At 36.2% G+C, this 21,961-nt stretch overlaps 2 protein-coding genes across 2 annotated transcripts; one reads left to right on the forward strand and one right to left on the reverse strand.

Moving 5' to 3' along the window:
- Positions 1-372: 372 nt before the first annotated feature.
- LOC136805612 (endosomal/lysosomal proton channel TMEM175-like) lies at positions 373-2,825 on the reverse strand. The gene has a single exon (XM_067062180.1). It carries the CDS (start codon positions 2,801-2,803, stop codon positions 920-922), a length of 1,884 nt encoding a protein of 627 aa, XP_066918281.1. The 5' UTR covers positions 2,804-2,825; the 3' UTR covers positions 373-919.
- Positions 2,826-12,515: 9,690 nt separating this feature from the next.
- LOC136805630 (uncharacterized) lies at positions 12,516-21,672 on the forward strand. Its single transcript, XM_067062205.1, has 5 exons — positions 12,516-12,662; positions 16,655-16,879; positions 18,193-18,421; positions 20,585-20,769; positions 21,232-21,672. The coding sequence occupies exons 1-5, from the start codon at positions 12,571-12,573 to the stop codon at positions 21,599-21,601; spliced, it is 1,101 nt and encodes a 366-aa protein (XP_066918306.1). The 5' UTR covers positions 12,516-12,570; the 3' UTR covers positions 21,602-21,672.
- The last annotated feature ends 289 nt before the right edge of the window (positions 21,673-21,961 follow it).

Below are 21,961 nucleotides of genomic sequence, written 5' to 3' on the forward strand. Positions count from 1 at the left end.
TATTTAATTATCCCCCTAAACTCGATCCAATCCTTTTTGACAGATTTTTCTATTGTCTATATAGGAACAAAAAAAGGACTGGGACGTTTTTAGTGGGATAAAGCAGACAAAAAAATGCCCGCACGGCAATTGGCGGCTACGGTTGAAAAGGTGTATAAAATGCATTAACATGAGTATCGAACTACCTCAAGTTTAAAAAAGACACATAATTAAATATAGTTTGCAGTTTATAAGTTTATACTTCGATTCCATTATAGCTAAAACTTTTAAATAAGTGAAAATTTTACTATTCAAATCTATCAACAATATTCCAAAACAACCCGCCAAACATTACCAATAAATTTTTGAATTGATAAACAGAGTCGATGTTGATCATTTTAAAATATTTGGTTCCTTTAAAAAAACTTTATTGTACATCCTCTTTAAGCATAAAAATTAAAAACCGAAAGAATTTAAATCCCAAAAATTTACCCTATGCTTATAAAAAAAATATCTCATATCATTAGTAAGTACATCTTAAATCATAATCATAATTTTATCATAAATTGCATTTTCACTCGAGAGACCTTAATTCCCACCGAGCCGGGTTTTTTTAATATTCTACAGAATCTTGCTTGAGAAAAAGGCTCGAAAAAATTTCACTCAAAAAGATTTTCTTAAATTTCGTTTCCCACAACCTCGCACCCAGACCTATTTGTACCAATTTTTTATTTTACTGATGCACGTGATACGAAAGCGCTATCAGAATCATAAAAAAGTGAACTAAGGGGACTGGGTTCGAGTTTGCGTTTCATATAGTTTGAATTACTGTACACGTCTATTTAACTTCATCACTGCCTCGAAAGACACTTTCGATAGAATCAGTATTCTGCAGTTACAATTATTTTCAATACTTTTGAAATTTATTAATCAAAATTATTCAATGCTCTTCTTCTAAGCCATGGTTTAAATGTCCATTTTCAACAGTGACAACTTCATCATTGCCTTCAGAAACACTTTCCATAGAAAGATCATCGTTGGCAGCTTCACCAATATCATCATCCTCTTCTTCTAGATCTTCATTTATAACTTCATTGCCATCATATTCAATATTCTGCAATTTTTCGATCAAAATCTCATCAAAGCTCATCTCCTCCCCACCATGTTTGGCAATCACCGAATCTGAGGGTAGTCTGCCATGCTCATGATCCACTGCTGCCAGCTCCCCACCATCAGTAGCCTCTCCAATGACACCGACACGTGGTACACTACTAACTCTTCTATCCCCTGCTGATTGGCACTTGATAGTCAATCTTAAATCTTTAGTATGTTCATGTTTTCCTATGTGATTAACATACATCAATTTCAAGACGATGAATGAAAAACACATGCACGTGTATGACGTTGCAGCAACAATCCTTGCAACATTAACGCTGCCAAAGCTCCCAATAAACGATACCAAGGCCCAGAAAGGCATGTTCAGAACCTTAACTTCAATATAATCTTTTTGTTTCTGGCTATGCGTTTTGCAACCTTTTAATGCCCAGCGATGTAGTACTTTTTCTTTCTTGTGGTAACCCCATACCACCATCAGCAGATTGCAAAGACTGGCCATGAAAGCTGCGACAGAACCATATCGAATAGCTAGTTTTGAGTCCTGCATATTGACACCTTTGCCAACGAAATCATGAACAATGTTACCGGTCAAGGGAAGTAAGCTGAGAAAACACAGGAATAATTTCTGCAAGTATAATAAAACGGTGTTGATTGTATGGAATAGATGGATCACTGTGTGATTGACATACCATAGCAATGATACACCAATATAAGCTGCCACAAATGTTAGAAATTCACCGTAAAGATGCTTAAGTTCAGGCCATAAATGGTCTGGAGACAATACATCCATTATTTTAAATTGCTCAATAACAATATCGAGAATCATAACACAGGCAATGATTGCTGTAGCTGCATCAGTAAAAGCTTCGACTCGTTCTTTACTGATATTCCCTTTCATCAGGAACCAATAGAAATGCAGATGATCAGATTCCGGAGCTTTCTGGCGCCGCTTAAGATGTAAATAAACTTTTCTGGCGATCGGGTTTAAGATCAGCAAAGAAAAGAAAATCCAGGATACACGATAATCGACAAACTCCGCTAAAGCACCTAACATAATGAAAGATATATTTATTAAGTTCTTTTTCAGCAGTGCATTGCGGATGCGATATACACTTTCTTTAGGCCATGATTTCATCTCAATATGTAACAATCGGGGACTGGCAAAGGCGTAATAAACAATGATAGCTTCAAAGATCTCGACCAGGAGCAAGATGATCATAGTCATTATAACCGTTGCTGTGCTACCGGGAAAGTAACCTTGTAGTGCCACGGAAAATGGGAGAATTGAGGTTGCCAGCATTTGCAAAGCAGATAACAGTACGAGCATATCATCAAGACGTTTCACGACAATACATCGGATGTTGGTTGATTCCCATATGGTTGCAACAAGAAGGAAACCCATGAAAAACATTAAAACTTCTGTTTGGATACGTTTCAAAAAGCGAAGAAGAGTTTCTTCCTTTTCTAAGATCCCTTTCTTTTGGAATTCTTTAGAATGCCGTATCGGGATCACAAGAAACGTTGCACAAGTAGCCATCATAGCATCCGTGTATCCAAGAAGACGTGTTGTTGTAGTGACGTCTCCATGATGTACGTGACTAGATATCTTACGATTGTGGTGACGTTCATAGTTTTCTTGAAGATCCTTCCATTTCTTTTTAGGATCATTATGAGTAATGTAGGATGCACGGCGACTGTCTGTAATCATATTTCATTTATTTTGTTTGATTCTATCTAAAATAAGGAGAAATAAATTATTAAATGTCTATAACCTCTCCTCTAGGCTAGCGATTTCCTTTACCGCCTTTCCATCAAATTCGGTAAAATTGATGATTGATGATTTTTGAAAAATAGAAGCCTTTCAAGTGCTTTAATGTCTATTATAGGCTCAACAACCTACTCATCTGAAGGTTTTTTCACAAATCGAATTCTTGCAAGTGTTTACATTATTACGTTTTGGCCGCCTTAATCTGTATAGTTTACTTCATTCAGCGATAGATCATCAATAGATCTTTCTCCTTTTTTATACCATCCCTGCTCATTTACTAGTCCTTACACGTCTTCAGGATTACTCAGGAAAAAATACCATATTTAATCTACTGGAGAAAGTTTTTCATGCCATATCGTCATAAGTTATAATTTCCAAAAATGCGGGACGAAATATTTGCCCACTTTCAAGCTGGCACACAACGTCTTTTCAACGTTTATCTAATGTTCATAACGTCCATGCCAGCTGGGTTAGCAACAAAATGCTATACAAAAATGTCCATTTAATCGGATACAAATATCATTCAAGTTACGTTATGTCATGGACGTTAACAAAACGTTAAATATGGTAGAATGAGATAATTTATGATTTGAAAACGTCTGTATACACAGACGAACATAAGCGTCTCGAAAATCTTTATCTCTTTTGAAACATTTAAGGAAACAAGTTAGATTTTTCAAAACTTAGCCTGAAAAACGTTTTTCTCTCCTTTTACAACCTTAAAAGGAGAGCAACATCTGAAGGGGTTAGTCTTTTTGATAAACAAGGGTGTGCCGACGACGTTAAAAAAACCTTTTACGGGATTCACTTTTCGATTATTTTACCCAGAATTTGCAAAAGTGACTCTAAATATGAAACAAAAAACCAAAATTTGTACCAAAGTTTCCCTAATTTTTCCCATAAAAGGCACTCTACCATTTTGGAACCCTATCTGACACGACGTGAACCCTATCTGACGGAGGTGAAAGAAGGTATTCTCTCCAGCTGTATCGCTGTTTCATTTTGCTTACCATAATTACCCACTTTGATTTAGATAGAAACCCCAAGACTCTCAGTGGCCAGTGTCAGTATCGTAAACTGGTAGGCAGTACCATAGGATAGACAGTCCTATCGAAACAACTCCCAGATCACTCAATTCTAGGACCGTGGACATCCTCTGTAAAGGTCGGTTTCCACTTGCGCGCGCTGCGATCGCACTTATTCGAGTAAATCTATCACGCTATTATTCAAAAAAAAGTGAAGCAATTCCATTGGTGCGATCTGACATAACGGTTGAAAAAAGTTTAAATATGTTCAACTTTTCTTTTGCGAGCGCGTGCTACATTTTTATGACGTAATCTTTTTTCAAAGCAAAAAGGATTGAAACCAAATGGTGCGATCGCAGCGCACACAGGCGGAAACCGACCTTAAAAGGGAAGCCAGTCATCATCAGCCTTTCAAAATTATTTTTGTATTCCTCCATACGTCAAAGTCGATTAAATAGAAAACTAATTCCTTACGAAAATTCCAAAATATTTGACATGAATGAAAAGATTTGATATTCTAAATAAGGCGTGTTTGTTTTCCGAGTTAAAACTTGGAGGATGTAAAGTGGGCGATGGATTTAAATATTCAACAATTTTCTCACAAGGTAACTTGATACTTATTAAACCGAAGCCAAAAGCTTTTAAACATTCCGCGCTTCTGAGTTTGTTCAGCATTTTAACATCCCTGTGTCAGATTCCTGTTTTGAGATTATTCTAGGCGATGCTGTCGTTCGTTAGAGGGATAGTAAACGCGGAAGATATAAATGCGAGGAGTTTACAACCACCAGTGCAGTTTACAGTTAAGAACTACCTAATCCACTGCCGGGCTTAACTCCGTTTTCAAACTTATCTCGCCTCCTAAATTATTCTCTTTTTAGTGATTTCTTTTTTCTCGCTAAAAACAACATATTACTGCTTCTCTTTGCACAGAAAAGAATATTGTTTCGACCCTCATCAAAGAGAGTTTATAATTTCCAAGGTTGGTTTTATTCATACTGTTTACGCTTAGGTTCCAAATAAACGGGGGGGGGGGGACCTAATTGCCGGGGGGGGGGGGTTGGTAATTATTCTTCCGAAAACCCAAAAATAAGGTAAATATAGGCTAAAATCAGGCTATTTAGAGCAATATAAGAGGCTTTTTCTTTGACAGTTGAAAATATTCTTAAAAATTGTGATCTGTCTTCACAGGTCGTATTTCGGGATGTGAATCCAGCGAAATCATCTCTCAGCTCCAATTAATTCATGAATTAGTACTCAAAAGGATAGATGAGAGACCAGCTGACACCATACAATGTTTTTCAACTTTATATAGCCCTTTCATGGAAATTTCCTAGGCTTTTTATTCAATTTAAGTACGAGAATTGACGACCCGGGGGGGGGGGTACTAGGGTTGGTGGTTGAGGGGTGTGTGCGGACGGGACCTCCGAAAACCGACCCTTATTAGAGAGACTGATTTTTGCTGAAAAGGTGACCCTTAGAGAGACTTTTTAGAGAGAAATTTTCTTCGATTTTTGAAAAAAGTAGTACCCTTGGAGAGACTTTTATACAACCTTTTTACTTAAAATCTAAAAAATTTCCATAAAATCGTGAATCTTCCGACCCTTAGAGAGACTAATTTAAAACTTTCTGAATTTTCCGACCCTTAGAGAGACTTTGAAGGGTGAAAAAATCGACCCTTACCGTCCGCACATACCCAGCACCCCTACCCCTGGATGGACGACCAATGCCCTTCTTATGCGACATCATGAGAACAGCATTTTCACTTTATCGTGACCTAGTTTTGAAATGTTTTGGTAACATAATACTAAAACCAATCATCGTTACAATTTCGCAATCTATCTATCACCACCATATTAACTTTCAAATATTTATTAAACACTTCAATCCAGAAATGTATGTCTGAATAAAAAGATTAATGATAGACTATATGAGTCAAATCTTAACTTGAATCAATCCAAAAAGAGATGTAAAAGGGAATCATTTTTCCGATTTTTGAGACTGTGAAACTCCGGGGGGTACCAGGTTTGCAAAGTGACGGGTATGTCCGAGCCAAAAATCGAAAATCGACCTTTAGAGAGAGGAAAAATTTGGGACCCTTAGAGAGACTTTTCCTAAAATGAAGCAGGAAAGAATTGACGTTTTTGGGACCCTTAGAGAGACTTTTTTCAACATTTTTGTCGATTTTTACTCGATTGTTGTCCAAAGTTTTGATTTTCGTATACTTTGGACCCTTACTGAGACTCAATTAGCTTTTTAATGGTTTTTGTACCCCTTTGAGAGGATTCCGAGGGTGTGCAAAAGGGACCCTTATGGCTCGCACATACCAGGCATTAGAGACTTTGAATAGTCAAAATACAAACGCATCAAGATTTGAGTGTCCAAATAAGATACTGAAATTCATTAATTTCTGATATTTCGATAATTAAAGATTTATAAATTACCCGCAGGGAATCCGGCGGCGGGATTCAAGGTTTCGATAACTAAAGATTCGAAAAGTTGCTATAGCATATTTTAAGTCAATCCGCAGGGCTCTGCGGGAAATATTGGACTATCTGTGCCTAAGTGCACTCTTTTTGCCTGAGTACCCCCCCTCTGAGACTTGAATCAATCCAAAAGGAGATAGAAAAGGGCATCACTTTTCGGTTTTTTGAGACTTGTGAAACGAACCCAGAGAGAGAGGCATGGCTTTACAGTCCCAGTTCTTGGTGACAGTTCGAGTTGACGAAGTGACGATTTGATTGAGCTAAGAATCGAAAAACTGACCCTACGCGTTTGGGGGGAAAAACCTTTTTGAGAAAGCTTTCGGAAACGATGTATGATATGACCATATTTGCAGGGATGACCCCTAAGCCAAAATTTTCTTGATGACGTTATCATAAATTGGCCCAAAATTGCGCAAAAAAGGGGAAATTTGAGTCGGTCCCGGGCTAAAACCGTTAAGTAAGGTCCAAACTCGGTGTGTGCCAAATTTCATGCTTTTAGCCAAATGTGCACAATTCCATCAAAATTATGCACCATTGGCTCCTACTAGTAGCAAAATACCTTGTTCCTATGAAAATTTTCAAATGAAATGAATTCTTCTTTTGTAAGGAAGGAAATTAAACTAAACATTTGTAAATTATTCAATAGCGCGCTGCTTGCACCATCTATACTTCTCAAAAATTACCTATATATTTATTATATATTTATTATATATTTATAAGGTAAAAGGTAAATAAGATAAATTACCTTATTTCTGCTTTGTAAGGGTCTGATTTTGAAAGTCAATTTTTGGGCTGAACGTATGGTCGTTTTCAGAACGAGTCCCCCCTCCCCCGGGAAAACCTCCTTTAGCGGACGTGATTAAATTTATTGAAAATGACGAAGATTTTATAACTTAAGTAATAATCAATGGTGACAACAGCAGTCTATGCTCGCTTACCCAAGTCGCACTGATGAGTCCTAGGAATGACGAAACAAGTGTGTCCGGATATAGATGAAAATTTCATATACAGTAAAACCTCTAATTAACGGACACTCTAAAAGGTGGACACCTCTGATTAGCGGACAATTTCATTTTCCCCGGCCGTTTCCTAGTCAAGTCCTCATAAAAAAGTTTCTAAAAGGCGGACACTCAATTAGCGGACCCTCTCTCTGATAAGCGGACAGATTTTTTCGCACGAAATGGCCAAAACCCCTATTTTAGCCCTCCAATTAGCGGACATTGAATATCAAACCGGTCACAGACGTCCAAAATCGAAAAAAAAAAATTTAAATATTTTTATTTCAAGCACTTATTAGTCTTATTATTAAAATTATTTTTACAAATTTCCAGTTTTCTCTTGACCCATTTTCAACGAATTTAGGTGGGCCAAAGAAATCATAAATCACTGGTACTTCAAGTCCGTACCCACCACCTCGATTTAACCTCTTGCCAGTCACTCGAGCTCTGATTCCAGTGTTTGATACTTTTAAAAAAGGATAAGTACTTTAGACCCCAATTTTGTATTTTCGACACCCTGGGATGGCCTAATTTCAAAATTGGAGCTCCGAGATCAAAAGTTTCTAAAAGGCGGACACTTCTAATTAGCGGACACTAACCCCTTTCCCCGATGGTGTCCGCTAATTAGAGGTTCCACTGTATAAATTTAGAGAATAAAAACCACAGAAAATAAGACGGCCTAAAGTCACTGACCTTTATATATCCCTGGACCAAGCTATATCCACCATCTTTTATCAGAGTTTTTTTGGAATTGGTACCCGAGAAGAAGCCATTGCAATATTAAAAATCAACGTCTAACGGCGCTAAATCATCAAAAGTATTCGAGGAAAAGTAGATCTAGCGGACCGCTAATGAGTAGTGCCGCCATTAGAGTACCAATTTCAAAAAAACTCCGACCGAAAATTTTTGGTTGGGCGGGATTGAGTAACTCGGTCCAGAGATATATAAAGGTCAGTGCCTAGAATTTATGTTTACAAAAAAACTTTTCTTCCGTTTACAATGTTATATGTAAATTCATTATAAACAAACAAACAGACAAACAAACAAACACACTATCACTTCGAACAAACATCAAATCTTAAAAACTACTTATTATATAAGATACCTCCCATACAAAGCAAAATCATTTAAAACATTGAATTCCTGTATTATTTCCTCGACTATCATCAAAATGGAAATGACTTTCAAAATATCAGCTCAGACAGGAATTTAATTTCTTTAGAACATACGATATGGTGATGTTTTGAACTTTATAGACTAAAAAGACTAAAAAGAGTAATTTGATGCAGATTTTTCAAATATTGAATTTTGACACTATTTTGATAAATAACAGGGGACCAAAGACGAGATAAATTCAAACAACATCAATATTAGCTTAAAAATCTACGAATATCATTACGCGTGCATTAAAAAAACCACGGATAGGTTTTTAGTGAACATCAGATTCATATCAGATTTTTTTCATCGCCCTGTGTCACAGACCCACTGGGACCCCAGCCCAACTGGAAAATTCTATCCCTATTGGGATTTCAATAGGAATTTTTATCCCCAGTGAGGGAAAAAGTTTCACTGGGGCAGTGAAACGGAGGTGTACAAATGTTGGCCTTTCCAAATAAGCGACGAAAGGACTACAGTATTATGCAAAAGTTCAGTTTTATAGGTATAGGCCTGGACAAGTAAGATCTTTTCGGAGCAACCGTCATTTTAGTTTGTTTAACAATAACGAGTGACTTGCGTGACACATTCTGAGATTCCGTTGTGCCAAAGTGTTTTGTATTTCTTGTACATAATATTTTCCTTGTTTCATTTTCGATGTATTTGATATTGTTCTATGCTTACGTATTTAGTTGTGCATTGTACTCGTGTTTTCTTGTATTATTTCTAGCGTTTTCCTTATATCAAGGAAGTCGGTAAAACCTAAAATACCTCAATGGTCATTTTTTGTCTGGCTGTTACATTTCTCAAAACACGATTTAAAAACCATGTTGATTGAAAGTCTACATGCTAAGGTCTGCTGCAATATAAGTTTCACACCGTTTGATTGCCTAAACCTTTGAAAACCTAATTCCAGTCCTATTAAGTCTCTAAGCCTTTGTAATTTATCAAAACCGGCCAAAAATACTCTCATCAGGAGGTGACGCAATGACGACATAGGTAAAACACCCCTGCCTCACAGCTCAATTGGAGCTTCTTGCCAACAGTAGGGATTTCTCACAGTGGGGATTTCTATCGAAATCCCAAGGGGGGTAAATATTCTATTTTTCCAAGGCAAAAGTTCAGTAGATAAAACGTACTCCGATGTTTATGACGGTATGAACAACAGTATTTTCTGTATTGAAATCAATTTTCCGCCTCTAAAATAAGCGATCACCCAAAAACATGGTTTTTGATGTCATAAAATTAAAACTTAAATTTCTTGGAAATCAAAACTTAAATTTCTTAAGATCTACTCATTAAATATACCTCAAATTTTCACCAAACAATTATATTTATAGACTGTTTCTGGTTGAAATAACATAACTTGTGATGAAGTTTGTCAAAAGCTATAATTTTCCTTATTACTTAAATTTTAGAAGCTTTTTCAATTTCAGAGTCCAACGAACTATTCATATATGTTTTATTCACTAGCTATATTGTAACCCATTACACAGAATACACTTTATAAGAATGTCCATGAGGAAAATGACCAAAATTTTAAGAATATACTAAGAATATCACCATCATGGAATTTTGTTACTCAAGCTAGGAATGCCATTTTATGCCAATGTCATTTCAATTATAAATTGTCAATTACCCCCAAGTAAGCCTCGCACCTTTTACAAAAAATGCCATTTTATGCTTGAGACGTATGTACTTTTTTTAAATGTTAAATTTAGTTGAAATTAGGATCCTAACCCAAGAATGCTGTAAGAATATTTTAGGATGATTTTCCCAAAAAAGTTAAGAATATCCATGATGAAATGGATTTACACTATTCTTATAAAAAACCGCGTACCATAGAAATAGTTTGAAAACGAGGTAAGCGTTGCGCGTGATTATTGTGATTCATGAAAAGGTCTATTCCACTAAAAATCTTTAAAGGGACATAACAGCACTTGCTAAATTAGTAAACAAACTATATGCAGCGGATACAAAATCAAAACAAATTTCACATATCAAAATAAAAAATCAAACCAAATATTGCTGATTTTGATTGTTCAATTGTTTTACAAGTTTGTTTTGGACACGTGATTTTAATTGTTCTCTTTAATGACACGTGGTTCGCGCAATGTTTACATTTTACTACTTTTATGTCCCTTTAAAAAAAAGAATTGTATCCAAAAGAATCGACTTTGGTCATTCTCCACTACTGTTCAGAAAGCATCTTCAGAGTCCTAGATTATTTCGTCGAATTTTTGTCTGACAGGGTCAAATTTCGCTATTAATAGCTGGTCATATATGTTTTATTCACTAGCTATATTGTAACCCATTTGCATTTAAGTGTGATTTTCACATAGAAGTCTCAGACAATCAAAAGCAGTATTTGAAGATTTTCGATAAGAGGGAATTCAATTTATTTAAACCTAAAATTAAATGAAGGTCTACAAAACTAGTAAACGACTTTCCAACATACAGGCCGGCGGGGGATGACTCCGTGACAGCCGACTGCGGTGAGAAGTGCCGTTGCAGTTCAAAAAATATTACTTGTTAGGGACCAGCTATTAATAGCGAAATTTGACCCTGTCAGACAAAAATTTGACGAAATAATCTAGGACTCTGAAGATGCTTTCTGAACAGTAGTGGAGAATGACCAAAGTCGATTCTTTTGGATACAATTCTTTTTTTTAAAGGGACATAAAAGTAGTAAAATGTAAACATTGCGCGAACCACGTGTCATTAAAAGAGAACAATTAAAATCACGTGTCCAAAACAAACTTGTAAAACAATTGAACAATCAAAATCAGCAATATTTGGTTTGATTTTTTATTTTGATATGTGAAATTTGTTTTGATTTTGTATCCGCTGCATATAGTTTGTTTACTAATTTAGCAAGTGCTGTTATGTCCCTTTAAAGATTTTTAGTGGAATAGACCTTTTCATGAATCACAATAATCACGCGCAACGCTTACCTCGTTTTCAAACTATTTCTATGGTACGCGGTTTTTTATAAGAATAGTGTAAATCCATTTCATCATGGATATTCTTAACTTTTTTGGGAAAATCATCCTAAAATATTCTTACAGCATTCTTGGGTTAGGATCCTAATTTCAACTAAATTTAACATTTAAAAAAAGTACATACGTCTCAAGCATAAAATGGCATTTTTTGTAAAAGGTGCGAGGCTTACTTGGGGGTAATTGACAATTTATAATTGAAATGACATTGGCATAAAATGGCATTCCTAGCTTGAGTAACAAAATTCCATGATGGTGATATTCTTAGTATATTCTTAAAATTTTGGTCATTTTCCTCATGGACATTCTTATAAAGTGTATTCTTATAAAAAAGCGTGTACCTAATCGTTGACTAAAATACACCTTTTCGACCGTAGTCACCCGGTCAGGCGCGTGCCACTTTATTATATAATTACCCCCTTAAACTCGCTCCACTTCTTTTCTTACACCTTTTTCTATTGTCTACAGACGTACGAAAAAAAGACTGGGACGGTTTTAGGGTGGTAAAACAGACAAAAGATGCCAGTGCCGCAATTTGCAGCTACGGTCGAAAAGATGTATTGATTTGCTCAGCTTTTGACCACGTTACCAAGTACTCCTCTTGGGATTGGTTTAAGATTTAATCACATGATAAAAAAGAAACAATAGAAAGAAACAAAAGGCTTCCAGACCGGGGTTTTTTATATGGACTATTTTCTTTTTAGCGTCCCACTTTTTGAATAACCTCCTCGCTCAAAATTAACTGAAATAATTCTTCATAAATTATGGGAATTAACAGGGCAGTGCTGAAATAGTCAATGGCAGGAGTTAATGACAAGAGCCTTCAAGTTTGTATCAACGACCTACCAAAGTTCCGACCATTCTTTTGAAATTCACTTGATCTAATTTTGCAATAGATGAGATATATTGAGAAGAAAAATTATGTACACTATGCGTCTTTTAAGATTTTATTTATTTTTGTTCCGACAAAAAGAGATTTTCAACTCTCTAAGAACCTTGGATTTAATTTTAAACGAATCATTCTATCTGCCTTCGATAGCACTCTTGATGATAGTACAATCTTTTAGAATGGAGTTTTTAATCTATTTGATTGGGATATTTTCAATTGCAGTTTTTTCGACGAATGCTTCATCTTGCCCGTAAGTATATAAAGTCAATGTTTTATTTTTTGTCTCAGACATTTTTTAAAGAAGAATTCGCTGAAAAATTGTTGGAAAATATATTTATTTTAGCCATAACTCCCCCCCCCTTCGTACAGACCCCGTGAGATTTAATTTGCCAGTGGGGGTAAAAATACCGAACCAAAACTCAACGGGGATTGATATTTCCATTTTGCTCATGACTGGGGATTTGAATCTCATATTGTTTTTGAGCAAGAAAATTCAGTGGGATGGAAAAAATAGCACAATAATTTGCAGTGAGGATTGGCTTATCTGATTATTTCCAGTGGGGACAAAAATTGGAGGACAATTTTCCACCAGGAACGATATTTTGGTCAATTTTTTCCAATGGAAAGGCTTCCCTTTAGGGCTGTGAAAAGGGAGCTATAATTTGAAATGATGAAAACCAGAAGCTTATCATGTTTTTATTTAAAAATTGGATATTCGAACTTCATAAAAAAGGTTACTCGGCAGACTGTAAAAATCTATCAACAAGATAAGATCTTAAAAAAATTATATCTAGTTAATAAAATTAGAAAGTTAACTATATAGAGAGCGAGTTGATTGGATTGGTTTGTATAGGGCCCGGGAGGGGGTACTAAGGCAAAATGGGTTAAGGGGATGCGCCGCTGGACAGGGTACCTTTTTTAACCTCCACGAGTCCCAGGTAGGGTTGCAAAAACACCAATATAGAAAAATCAGTCCCTCGCAGGGTGCCTATTTTTGGAAAATTTGCGGGAAAAGTAGAAAAATTTAGAAAATTTTGGAATTTCAGTCCCATTCAGGGTCACTTTTTTCGCAAATTTCCGCAAACAAACCAGTTTAATATTTCCGTATGGCTGCTATAGATGAAGAAAACTCGTACCTAGAGCGACTTGCACCCCTTTTTTGTTATTTTGTTACTGAGAACAAACAAAATTCTATCAAAGTTGGTATCGAAGGTACAGGGTTCATTTTTCAACCATTTCTCAACCGTTACAATCAATCCCAGAAATGGGCTATTCCAGAAAAAATTTGCACCCAACTTTCGACCCTCGGAGAAAACAAAGAAATATTTTGTGAATTTTACGACCCTTACCGGGATAAATTTGACCAATTTTGACCAAATTTCGATCTTTCTGGGCGTAAAAAGTTGAAATTTTCCTATTTCTCCTACCCTTAGTGGGACTGAAATTAGATTTTCTAATTTTTCAGACTTTGGAAATCCTAAAAAGGTACCCTTAAGGGCAACACATACCGTACCCTCCATTTAGCTAACACCACCCCCCCCCCCGGGATTTGCACCCCTATGTTGAGGAGGTACTATTTGGAAAGGTGTCCTCCTGAATTTTTTAAAAAAATTTCAGGACCAGCATGGACTTTCAACCTCATTTTACTGAAGGATTTTTACACTCGGCAAGGAGACACCCTGAGTTTTTTATTTTCCAAAGCACCATAGACCTCCTCAACATAGGGGGTACAGACTATTTCTGGAATAGCCCAATCTGTTATATTCATTTTTCAAAGCCTGTAATATTCATATTGAATTGGATCATAAATCTTATTAAGGATATCTTCTTAGTCGATTCTCTAGATATTTATGAACTCTGCTCTAGGAACATACCAGTTAAAAATTTTCAATGAAATTTGATGTCCTAAATTTTTTAACGTTTTAGCCTAAAAGTGTTCCTAAACATTCTAAAATCACTATTTTGTGAGTATTTTGATGTGATTTTTGTTTTAGAGTTCGTAAAGCTTCTCAAAATGTTCTTAATTTTTTCTTAATATCGTGGCCATCAAACCCTTTTGTTCCTATAAAGTATGTTCTTAGTATAAAGCAAGATTTGATAGGATAATGGTAATTTTATCACTGTCCCTTCAAACAAGCATCATAATCCTGCCCCATGATGAGCATCAGTTTAATGAAAGTTTTTGTCTGGTATGTCAATCTGGCCCGGGGGGGGGGGGTACTAGGTTTGCGAGGTGACGGGTATGTCCGAGCCGAAAATCAAAAATCGACCCTTTGAGAGACAAATGGTGATTTTGGGACCCTTTGAGAGACTTTTTCCTAAATTTTGGTCCACTTTTTCCAAATTTTGGTTTGATTTTCACCAAATTTTGGTCAAAATTTTTGGAAATCGTGATCCTTTGAGAGAGAAATTTTTGATTTTCGTGATTTTGGGACCCTTTCAGAGACTAACTTTTGAATTTATACCCCTTTGAGAGACTTTTGAGGAATGAGAAAAGGTACCCTTATGGCTCGCACATACCCGGCACCCATTTTGCCTAAGTACCCCCCGGGCAATCTGGGTATGCGTCCCTCTTTTTTATAAATTATTGAGAGTCGTCTAAACCACATTGAGGTTTGCTGGATTCACGGTGTCCCCACTGCACACACAAATGACCTCAAATCATGAAGAACAGTGAAGAAGATAGTGCTCAATAACAAGTAGAGCTAAATCATTTCATGTATTTCTCTTCAAATATTAAAAACAAACATTACACTGTGTTTCACGCACAAGGCGATCATCAGATGTGGATAAAAATTTTTCTACGAACAAATTCTACTTGTAGAAATCGAAATACCTAGTCCCAAAGGGAATATCTAAATAAAGCGTTAAAATATAAAACATAATAGGATAGTGATTACATAATGTACATGATTAAAAAGTTGAAAAGGTGCATATAAAACTATCAACTATCAACGACCCGGGCAAATTTTACATTGGTCTCACTGGCAACACGTTCAAGGATCGTTGGAACACACACAAATACACACTGAGACACGAAGATGCTACAAGCCACACCCAGCTCTCAAACCACTATTGGGATTTGAAAAGATCAGGCGTCACTGACCCAATTCTCTCCTGGGAAATTATTGATCAAGCTGCATCATACAAAAATGGAACAAAAACGTGCAACCTTTGTTTGGCAGAAAAATTTCACATTGGCTGTGTTTAGACCAGCCTGGCGTTTGTAATAGCTTGCAGTATTCTTTTGAATTCTATTGTTCCGCGCAATTGTTCGGTTTGTCAAATGCCTAATGATGCCAGCGTGTTGGCATTACGTTGGCATTTGAAATGCCATTTTGAGCAAAGGAATCCCCTTTTCTGGCATTTCAAATCAAACAAAGGAACCAAAACAAAGAGAAAAAATGACATTTTTGAATTTTTATTTGCACGTTTTTTATTCAGTTCTTTCTATAGATTGTAAAATTTGCAAAATTTGCCATAGCCTAGCCCTACGGCAAAAAGTTTCAGTCTTAATGACTGCAGTTTTTGAGAAATTTCATGCTTTTCATTGTTTGATCTGTCAAAGTTGAACTTGAGGGAATCACCTTTTCAGTAATGACTCTAAAAAGACGATTCCTTAAATGCCATGACAGAAAATACAATGGAAAAGCTATTAAAATCGAATCCCTCGTGAGCAAATGCCAAATTACAAATGCCAGTTGGTCTAAACGCAGCCATTATCACTTCCAAACGCAAACTAGTGAACAAAAAAACTGAATTAGTCTCTAAATGCAGGCATACAAACAGATTCATTCTAAAGAACTATAAATCAGTCCCTCCGGACAAATAGCTTTTATATGCACCTTTTCAACTTTTTAATCATGTACAATATGTAATCACTATCCTATTATGTTTTATATTTTAACGCTTTATTTGGATATTCCCTTTGGGACTAGGTATTTCGATTTCTACAAGTAGAATTTGTTCGTAGAAAAATTTTTATCCACATCTGATGATCGCCTTGTGCGTGAAACACAAATGACCTCTATTTTTACACTTTTTTCTATTGTTTATAGGTGCGAAAAAAAGACTGAGATAGTTTTAGGGTGGTAAAACAGACGAAAAAATTACCACGCAGCAATTGGCGGCTACGGTTGAAAAGGTGTAGTGCATTCCATGGCACGTTGTACCTTTCTTAAAAACACCCGCATTTTTTCTCTTCGAGAAAATTTCTAATTAATCTCACTTTATGATCTTTAGAACTCGTTCCAATGTTATCACATTCGATGACATCAAACACTCAGCGCGAGCGTCAAGAGAAGTCTACAAAGATGATAAAGCAGTTATTGGCGCTACAATCCGCAAAACACCATACAAGATTGTAAGAGTTTTTGAAGAAGAATTATTTGAGAAAGGAGAAGGAATTCGTGTGGCGATTGCAGATCATGGAAACACAAGAATGATCATTTTCAGAGGAACCGACGGGTAACATACTGATTTTTTCATGTTCTTAATGGGTTATTCCAGAAAAAATTTGTACCCCCTATGTTGAAGAGATCTTTTTTTAAGAAGATAACCCCCTGGATTTTTTTCCAATTTTTCAGGACCCCCTTGGATTTTTTTCTCCCATTTTTTTGGACCACCCTGGATTTTCGACCTCGTTATACTTACCACCCTGGATTTTCAACCCCGGGGGGGGGGTACTAGGGTTGGCGAATGAGGGGTATGTGCGGACGGGACCTCCGAAAACCGACCCTTAGAGAGATTGATTTTTGCTGAAAAGGTGACCCTTAGAGAGACTTTATTACAACTTTTTCTCTGGAAATCAAAAGATTTCCTAAAAATCCTGATTTTTCCGATCCTTAGAGAGACTTTGAAAGATGAAAAAACCGACACATAGCTATCATCCATTTTTGCCTAAGTACCCCTCCCCCGGGTTTTCAACCCAATTTTACTGACCACTCTGGATTTTATCATCCACCTTGGAGTTTTTATTTTCCAAACCACCCTGGAAGTCACATTTCCTCAACATAGGGGGTACAGACTATTTCTGGAATAACCTGCAGCCATAGTTCGGAGGCACACAACGGCTTCTCCCTGAATTCCTCAAGTTACCCTTGATCATTGAGCATCAAGAGGCATCAACCTTACTGGAGATTGAACCTAAGCCTTGCACTCCTTTAGCACCACAGAGCGCTGTTCTTGATAAGTTTAGAAATTAAATTACAAATATAATCATAAAATATGAAGGACGGGTGCAATTGAATTTGTTTTAGTTTTTAAACACATCGGGTGCTACCAAATGGTTGCAAAAAAAACAAAGAAACTGAACTACCAATCTTGAACTTGCTTCTTTCTTTTTCAAGCCAGCCTCATTCAGCTTCTACGCGAGGGAGCAAGATGCAAGAGTCCAAAAACATAGGCTAATAGAAACCAAAGTACTAAAAGGTTTATCGGTATAGTTATGGACAAAATATTTGGGACAAAGGGGATCTCCCTGCAAAATTTCAAACACCACAAATGATTTTTAAGTGCGTTAAACTACATTTGGAAAGTAGAGTTTTAACATGAGACTTGAGACTTAGGACCTTAGGATCTCAAGATTTAAAAGTTCAAATTTTTTTTTCAAAAGAAGCCACCGAACCCCTTCAAAATCGAAATATTCAATGAAAGAAAGTGGAAGTGCTAAAATAACAATCCTGGTCCAAACTTTAAATTCTGAAAAACGCTAGAATACACTAAAATGTCAATATATTTCAACCATGATTGTAGTTAAATTTTTCCTTTTTCCAATCTAGACTCACCCAACTTCTACGCGAGGGAGCAAGTGTCTTGAAAGGTCAGCATGAAATCAATTATGGACAAAACAGAGTTCAAGTTCTCAAATTTTTCTGGTCAGCTTTTGAGTTGGTTTACCGGTACACATTACCGTATATTCAAGATCCGAAACGGAAATACATTATCACTGGTCATTCCCTTGGAGGTGCATTGGCCTCAATGATGGCAATAAAGGGAGCTGTTTATCATGTAAGCTGTGTCCAATGTCGTTATGCGTAATTTCCTTTTCTGTTTGTCTTTGCGTGATTTTAGTTTTTTATTCGTCAGAGGATAAACTATGGGCGTGATAAGGGGTCATTGATTTCAAAGCCCCTTTGGGCCTAGGTTTTTTAATAAAAGGAGCATGTTTATCATGTGAGTTGTTTCCAATACCTCTGGACATTACTAACCAAATCTTTTAAGAGCCCTACCCCAGCGAATTACATGATTGGGACCTATTTACATTCTATCATGTAATCAAGATTTTAGCGTGATGCATGATAGGACAAAACATTCGAGGGTTGATATTTGATTTGGGCTTTTGTTCCCCTTAATGATGAACAATTTTAGTGATTGTTTTTTCGTGAAGAAGAAAACACGGGGATGATGGGGCGATGAAGAGTGTCCGTGGGGGGGGGGGCTTTTTTAAAACCCTTTATATGACTCTGTAGATCTTTCCTAAAAGTTATGTTTTTGATGTTTTTGAGCTATTCTAAATTACTTTGGCCTAGTTCATTGCTCCCTGGAGCAATTTCAAAGCCTCAAAAAATTTTTTAACCCTTAGCACACATATTCTTTGACAAAATTTCTTTTCATATATTTCTAGTAATTTCCAATGGCTAAATTTAGAAATTTCAAAGCTCTTTTGAAAGTCTGAAAATAGGTTTCTAACTTTTTCCCTTTGCATATGACTTCATTGTATTTATGAAAGCTTTTTACTCCAGATTTCTAACAAAGATACCTGTTTTGCCTAAAAGCGGCATTCCAAGGTGATAAAGAAGAGAAGTGAAGATTTCACATTTCCTAATGCATTGCTCTGATTACTCCAATGACAGACCTGTAATGTTTGACCTAAACTTACTTCCAATAAACCATAAAATTTTGTGGAGAATACTTCTCTATGGGGAAGCAAATTTCAGTTTTACTTCAAATTATGCCATATCAAGCATAACAATAAAATTCATTCGTGACACCGACCGTTTTGGGGGACCGTTGTTTTAGTTTGCTTGCTATACGCCTATCCTAAGGTTATAAGGGCTGATAAAATGGCTTTTTGTAGCGTAAAATTAACTTAGATTGGTAACTAGGCTAAATTAGATTTTTCACTTAGTTACCTCAATATTTGAAAATAAATATTAGACTTTTGGATAAAAACTTTGGTCGAAACAGTTTTGAGAAAGAACATTGAGAAATAGAAAACGTCGAGTAACCATACATGATATGGCTAAACTAATTTGATTAGTTGTTTCACGAGCCCGACCGACCCTGAAATCCCAAAAATCGAAATAAGAATTAAATTAAATTTGCAGTAGAACATTTTTATTTCATTGCTTTCATTGCTTTAAAGACTGTCAAGTTGGTAGTTTTTCCAATGTTTTGAGAATTTTATGTTCGATTTTATCAAAGAATTTGATCTTTTTGTGTCTTTTTATTTAATATTTCGCACTTTTGTCAAGATGTAGTTGTTTTTGCTGCCTTTTTAGGAGATTTTAAAGGTGAAATTCTACTTTTATTTTAATTTTTTCGCCGACCAACCGACTCTCTTTTTTGGGTAGCTTGGCCCGTAAAACAACAAATTAGATTGGCCTCGCATTAGAAATTGATAATCAATATCAAAATAAGTACTCTAAAAATAAAATCATCCTAATTCGAACTCGCTTAAATGTTAACAAAATCTCTGACACCATGACACCATTTGGTAAATCTCTCTCTCTTTATACAGTGTAGTCTTCTTAACTCAAACATCTATAACTCGAATGTCTTCTTAACTCGAACACGTTTCATGGTCTTTTTTGAAGATTGCACCAACACGAAGCACCGTGTAACAATTGTTAGACGATCCTATCGTCTACACAAGATCACTTAAAATCGCCCACTTGGGGCGGAGTAAGCAGTGGTGGAGGTGTTTACGTTTGTTTCAAACTCTACCGCCGCTGTATTTTCCATTAACCGCCCTAACGCCTTGACTCTTCTGCGCATATATTATCCCTCGTTTACTATCGCTCTAACGGACGATAGCATCGTCTAAACGATTGTAAGTTACACAATTGTAAGTTAGCAGTTCTTAATTTCAGGAAGATTACGCTCGATTTTTTGTGAGTTTTCTTAGAATTATTTTTGATTCTATCTACTTCACTCATTTATTTTGTATAGAAATCTTTATTGGCAAACCCTCAATCGAGTTTGATAACATTTGGTCAACCACGAGTTGGTGATGCAGCATATGCTAAACTCCATGATCAAATGGTGCCGACATACCGAAAAATCAGAGTAGTTTTCATGTCTGATCCTGTCACTAAACTCCCTCCTTATGTGGCTGGATACAGACATCATTCTAGGTATGTTCCTAGTCATGGTACGCATCACTGCAATGTCTTCGACATCACCCCATAGAAGCAACAGCTGATTGGTTGTAAGTGACATAAGATCAGTCAATACGTCACTTGCAACCAATCAGCTGTCGAGTCCCTGTAATGTTAGGAGACAATGGTGGCAATGGTGCATATTATGAATTTCTTTAATGGGATAAATTCTCACGAGTTCTATTTTTGCGTTTCCGCCGCAAATATTGCTGTTTTTTTTGTGTTTTCAGAGCCATTTTTGACTGCATTTTTTGACTGATTAAAAAAATTCGATCTTTTTAGTTCGCGAAATATAGTTATTATTTTCCCAGTGAACTGTTGTTATGGTGGACTGTTGTGCATCCGAACATCCTGTCATTTGAATCTGTCGGTAATGTAAAGTAATTTTCAGTTCCCTTCTCTTCCATATTTCATTATCTCTTCCATATTTCATTATAGAGCTGTATATTTGGGTCGTGGACTATTCAGTTTTTGGGGTAAGAAGCGAAGCCTGGTAGAACAAGAAATCCAAGACGAAATTGCAGACCCTGACTTTGAAGACAACGTCGATTCTGCTGATAATGGTTACATTGAACCAAGAAGTAAACGGTTTTTCTTCCCAAAGAATTATTATATGCAAGTCTGTGAAAAAGGAGAGGCTAAATCATGTGTCGTCCATCTCAATTCCATTGCTCCAAACCTTCTTCATCACGCCATGTTGTTTTATAGTAACGCTTTGGAAAGTTCAAGTCTCAAATTTTGGACTATCAAAAGTGAACGAAAATCAAGTTGGGAAGATGCTTTTATTGCAAGCTGTCACGGAGAATAACTTTCACTGGATCCCTTGGATGCGGCTGAAATCATACACGTTTTTTTATAAGAAAATCATTTTTGAAGCCTTCGGATGTCCTTAACTTTTTAGGTTATAAGTCAAAAAACTTTCTTAAAATGTTCTTATTTTCTCCCTTTTGTGACCATTTTGACACATTTTCCTAAAGAATCGGGTTTTTTCGAGTCCGCAAACCCTATAAATGTTCTTATCTTGTTCTTAGCATTTTGGCCATCGAAGCTTTATTTTCTTACATAGTTTGTTCTTATAAAAAAACGTGTAGGTGTCTAAAATAGGAAATATAGTGGTAGAAATAAGATTTTTCAATTTTCCCTACGATTTTAGAAATTTCAAACTTAA

Source organism: Clytia hemisphaerica, unplaced genomic scaffold (genome assembly GCF_902728285.1).
Source record: "Clytia hemisphaerica strain Z4C2 unplaced genomic scaffold, Clytia hemisphaerica genome assembly, whole genome shotgun sequence".
In the NCBI taxonomy this organism is placed as follows: Eukaryota; Metazoa; Cnidaria; class Hydrozoa; order Leptothecata; family Clytiidae; genus Clytia; species Clytia hemisphaerica.

Excerpts from the sequence above, each read along its gene's own strand:
- LOC136805612 (XM_067062180.1), bottom strand. The coding sequence starts at position 2,803 with ATGATTACAGACAGTCGCCGTGCATCCTACATTACTCATAATGATCCT.
- LOC136805630 (XM_067062205.1), top strand. The coding sequence starts at position 12,571 with ATGATAGTACAATCTTTTAGAATGGAGTTTTTAATCTATTTGATTGGG. Across the intron at positions 16,880-18,192 it reads ATTTTCAGAGGAACCGACGG|ACTCACCCAACTTCTACGCG; the intron begins GTAACATACTGA and ends TTTCCAATCTAG. Across the intron at positions 20,770-21,231 it reads GGATACAGACATCATTCTAG|AGCTGTATATTTGGGTCGTG; the intron begins GTATGTTCCTAG and ends ATTTCATTATAG.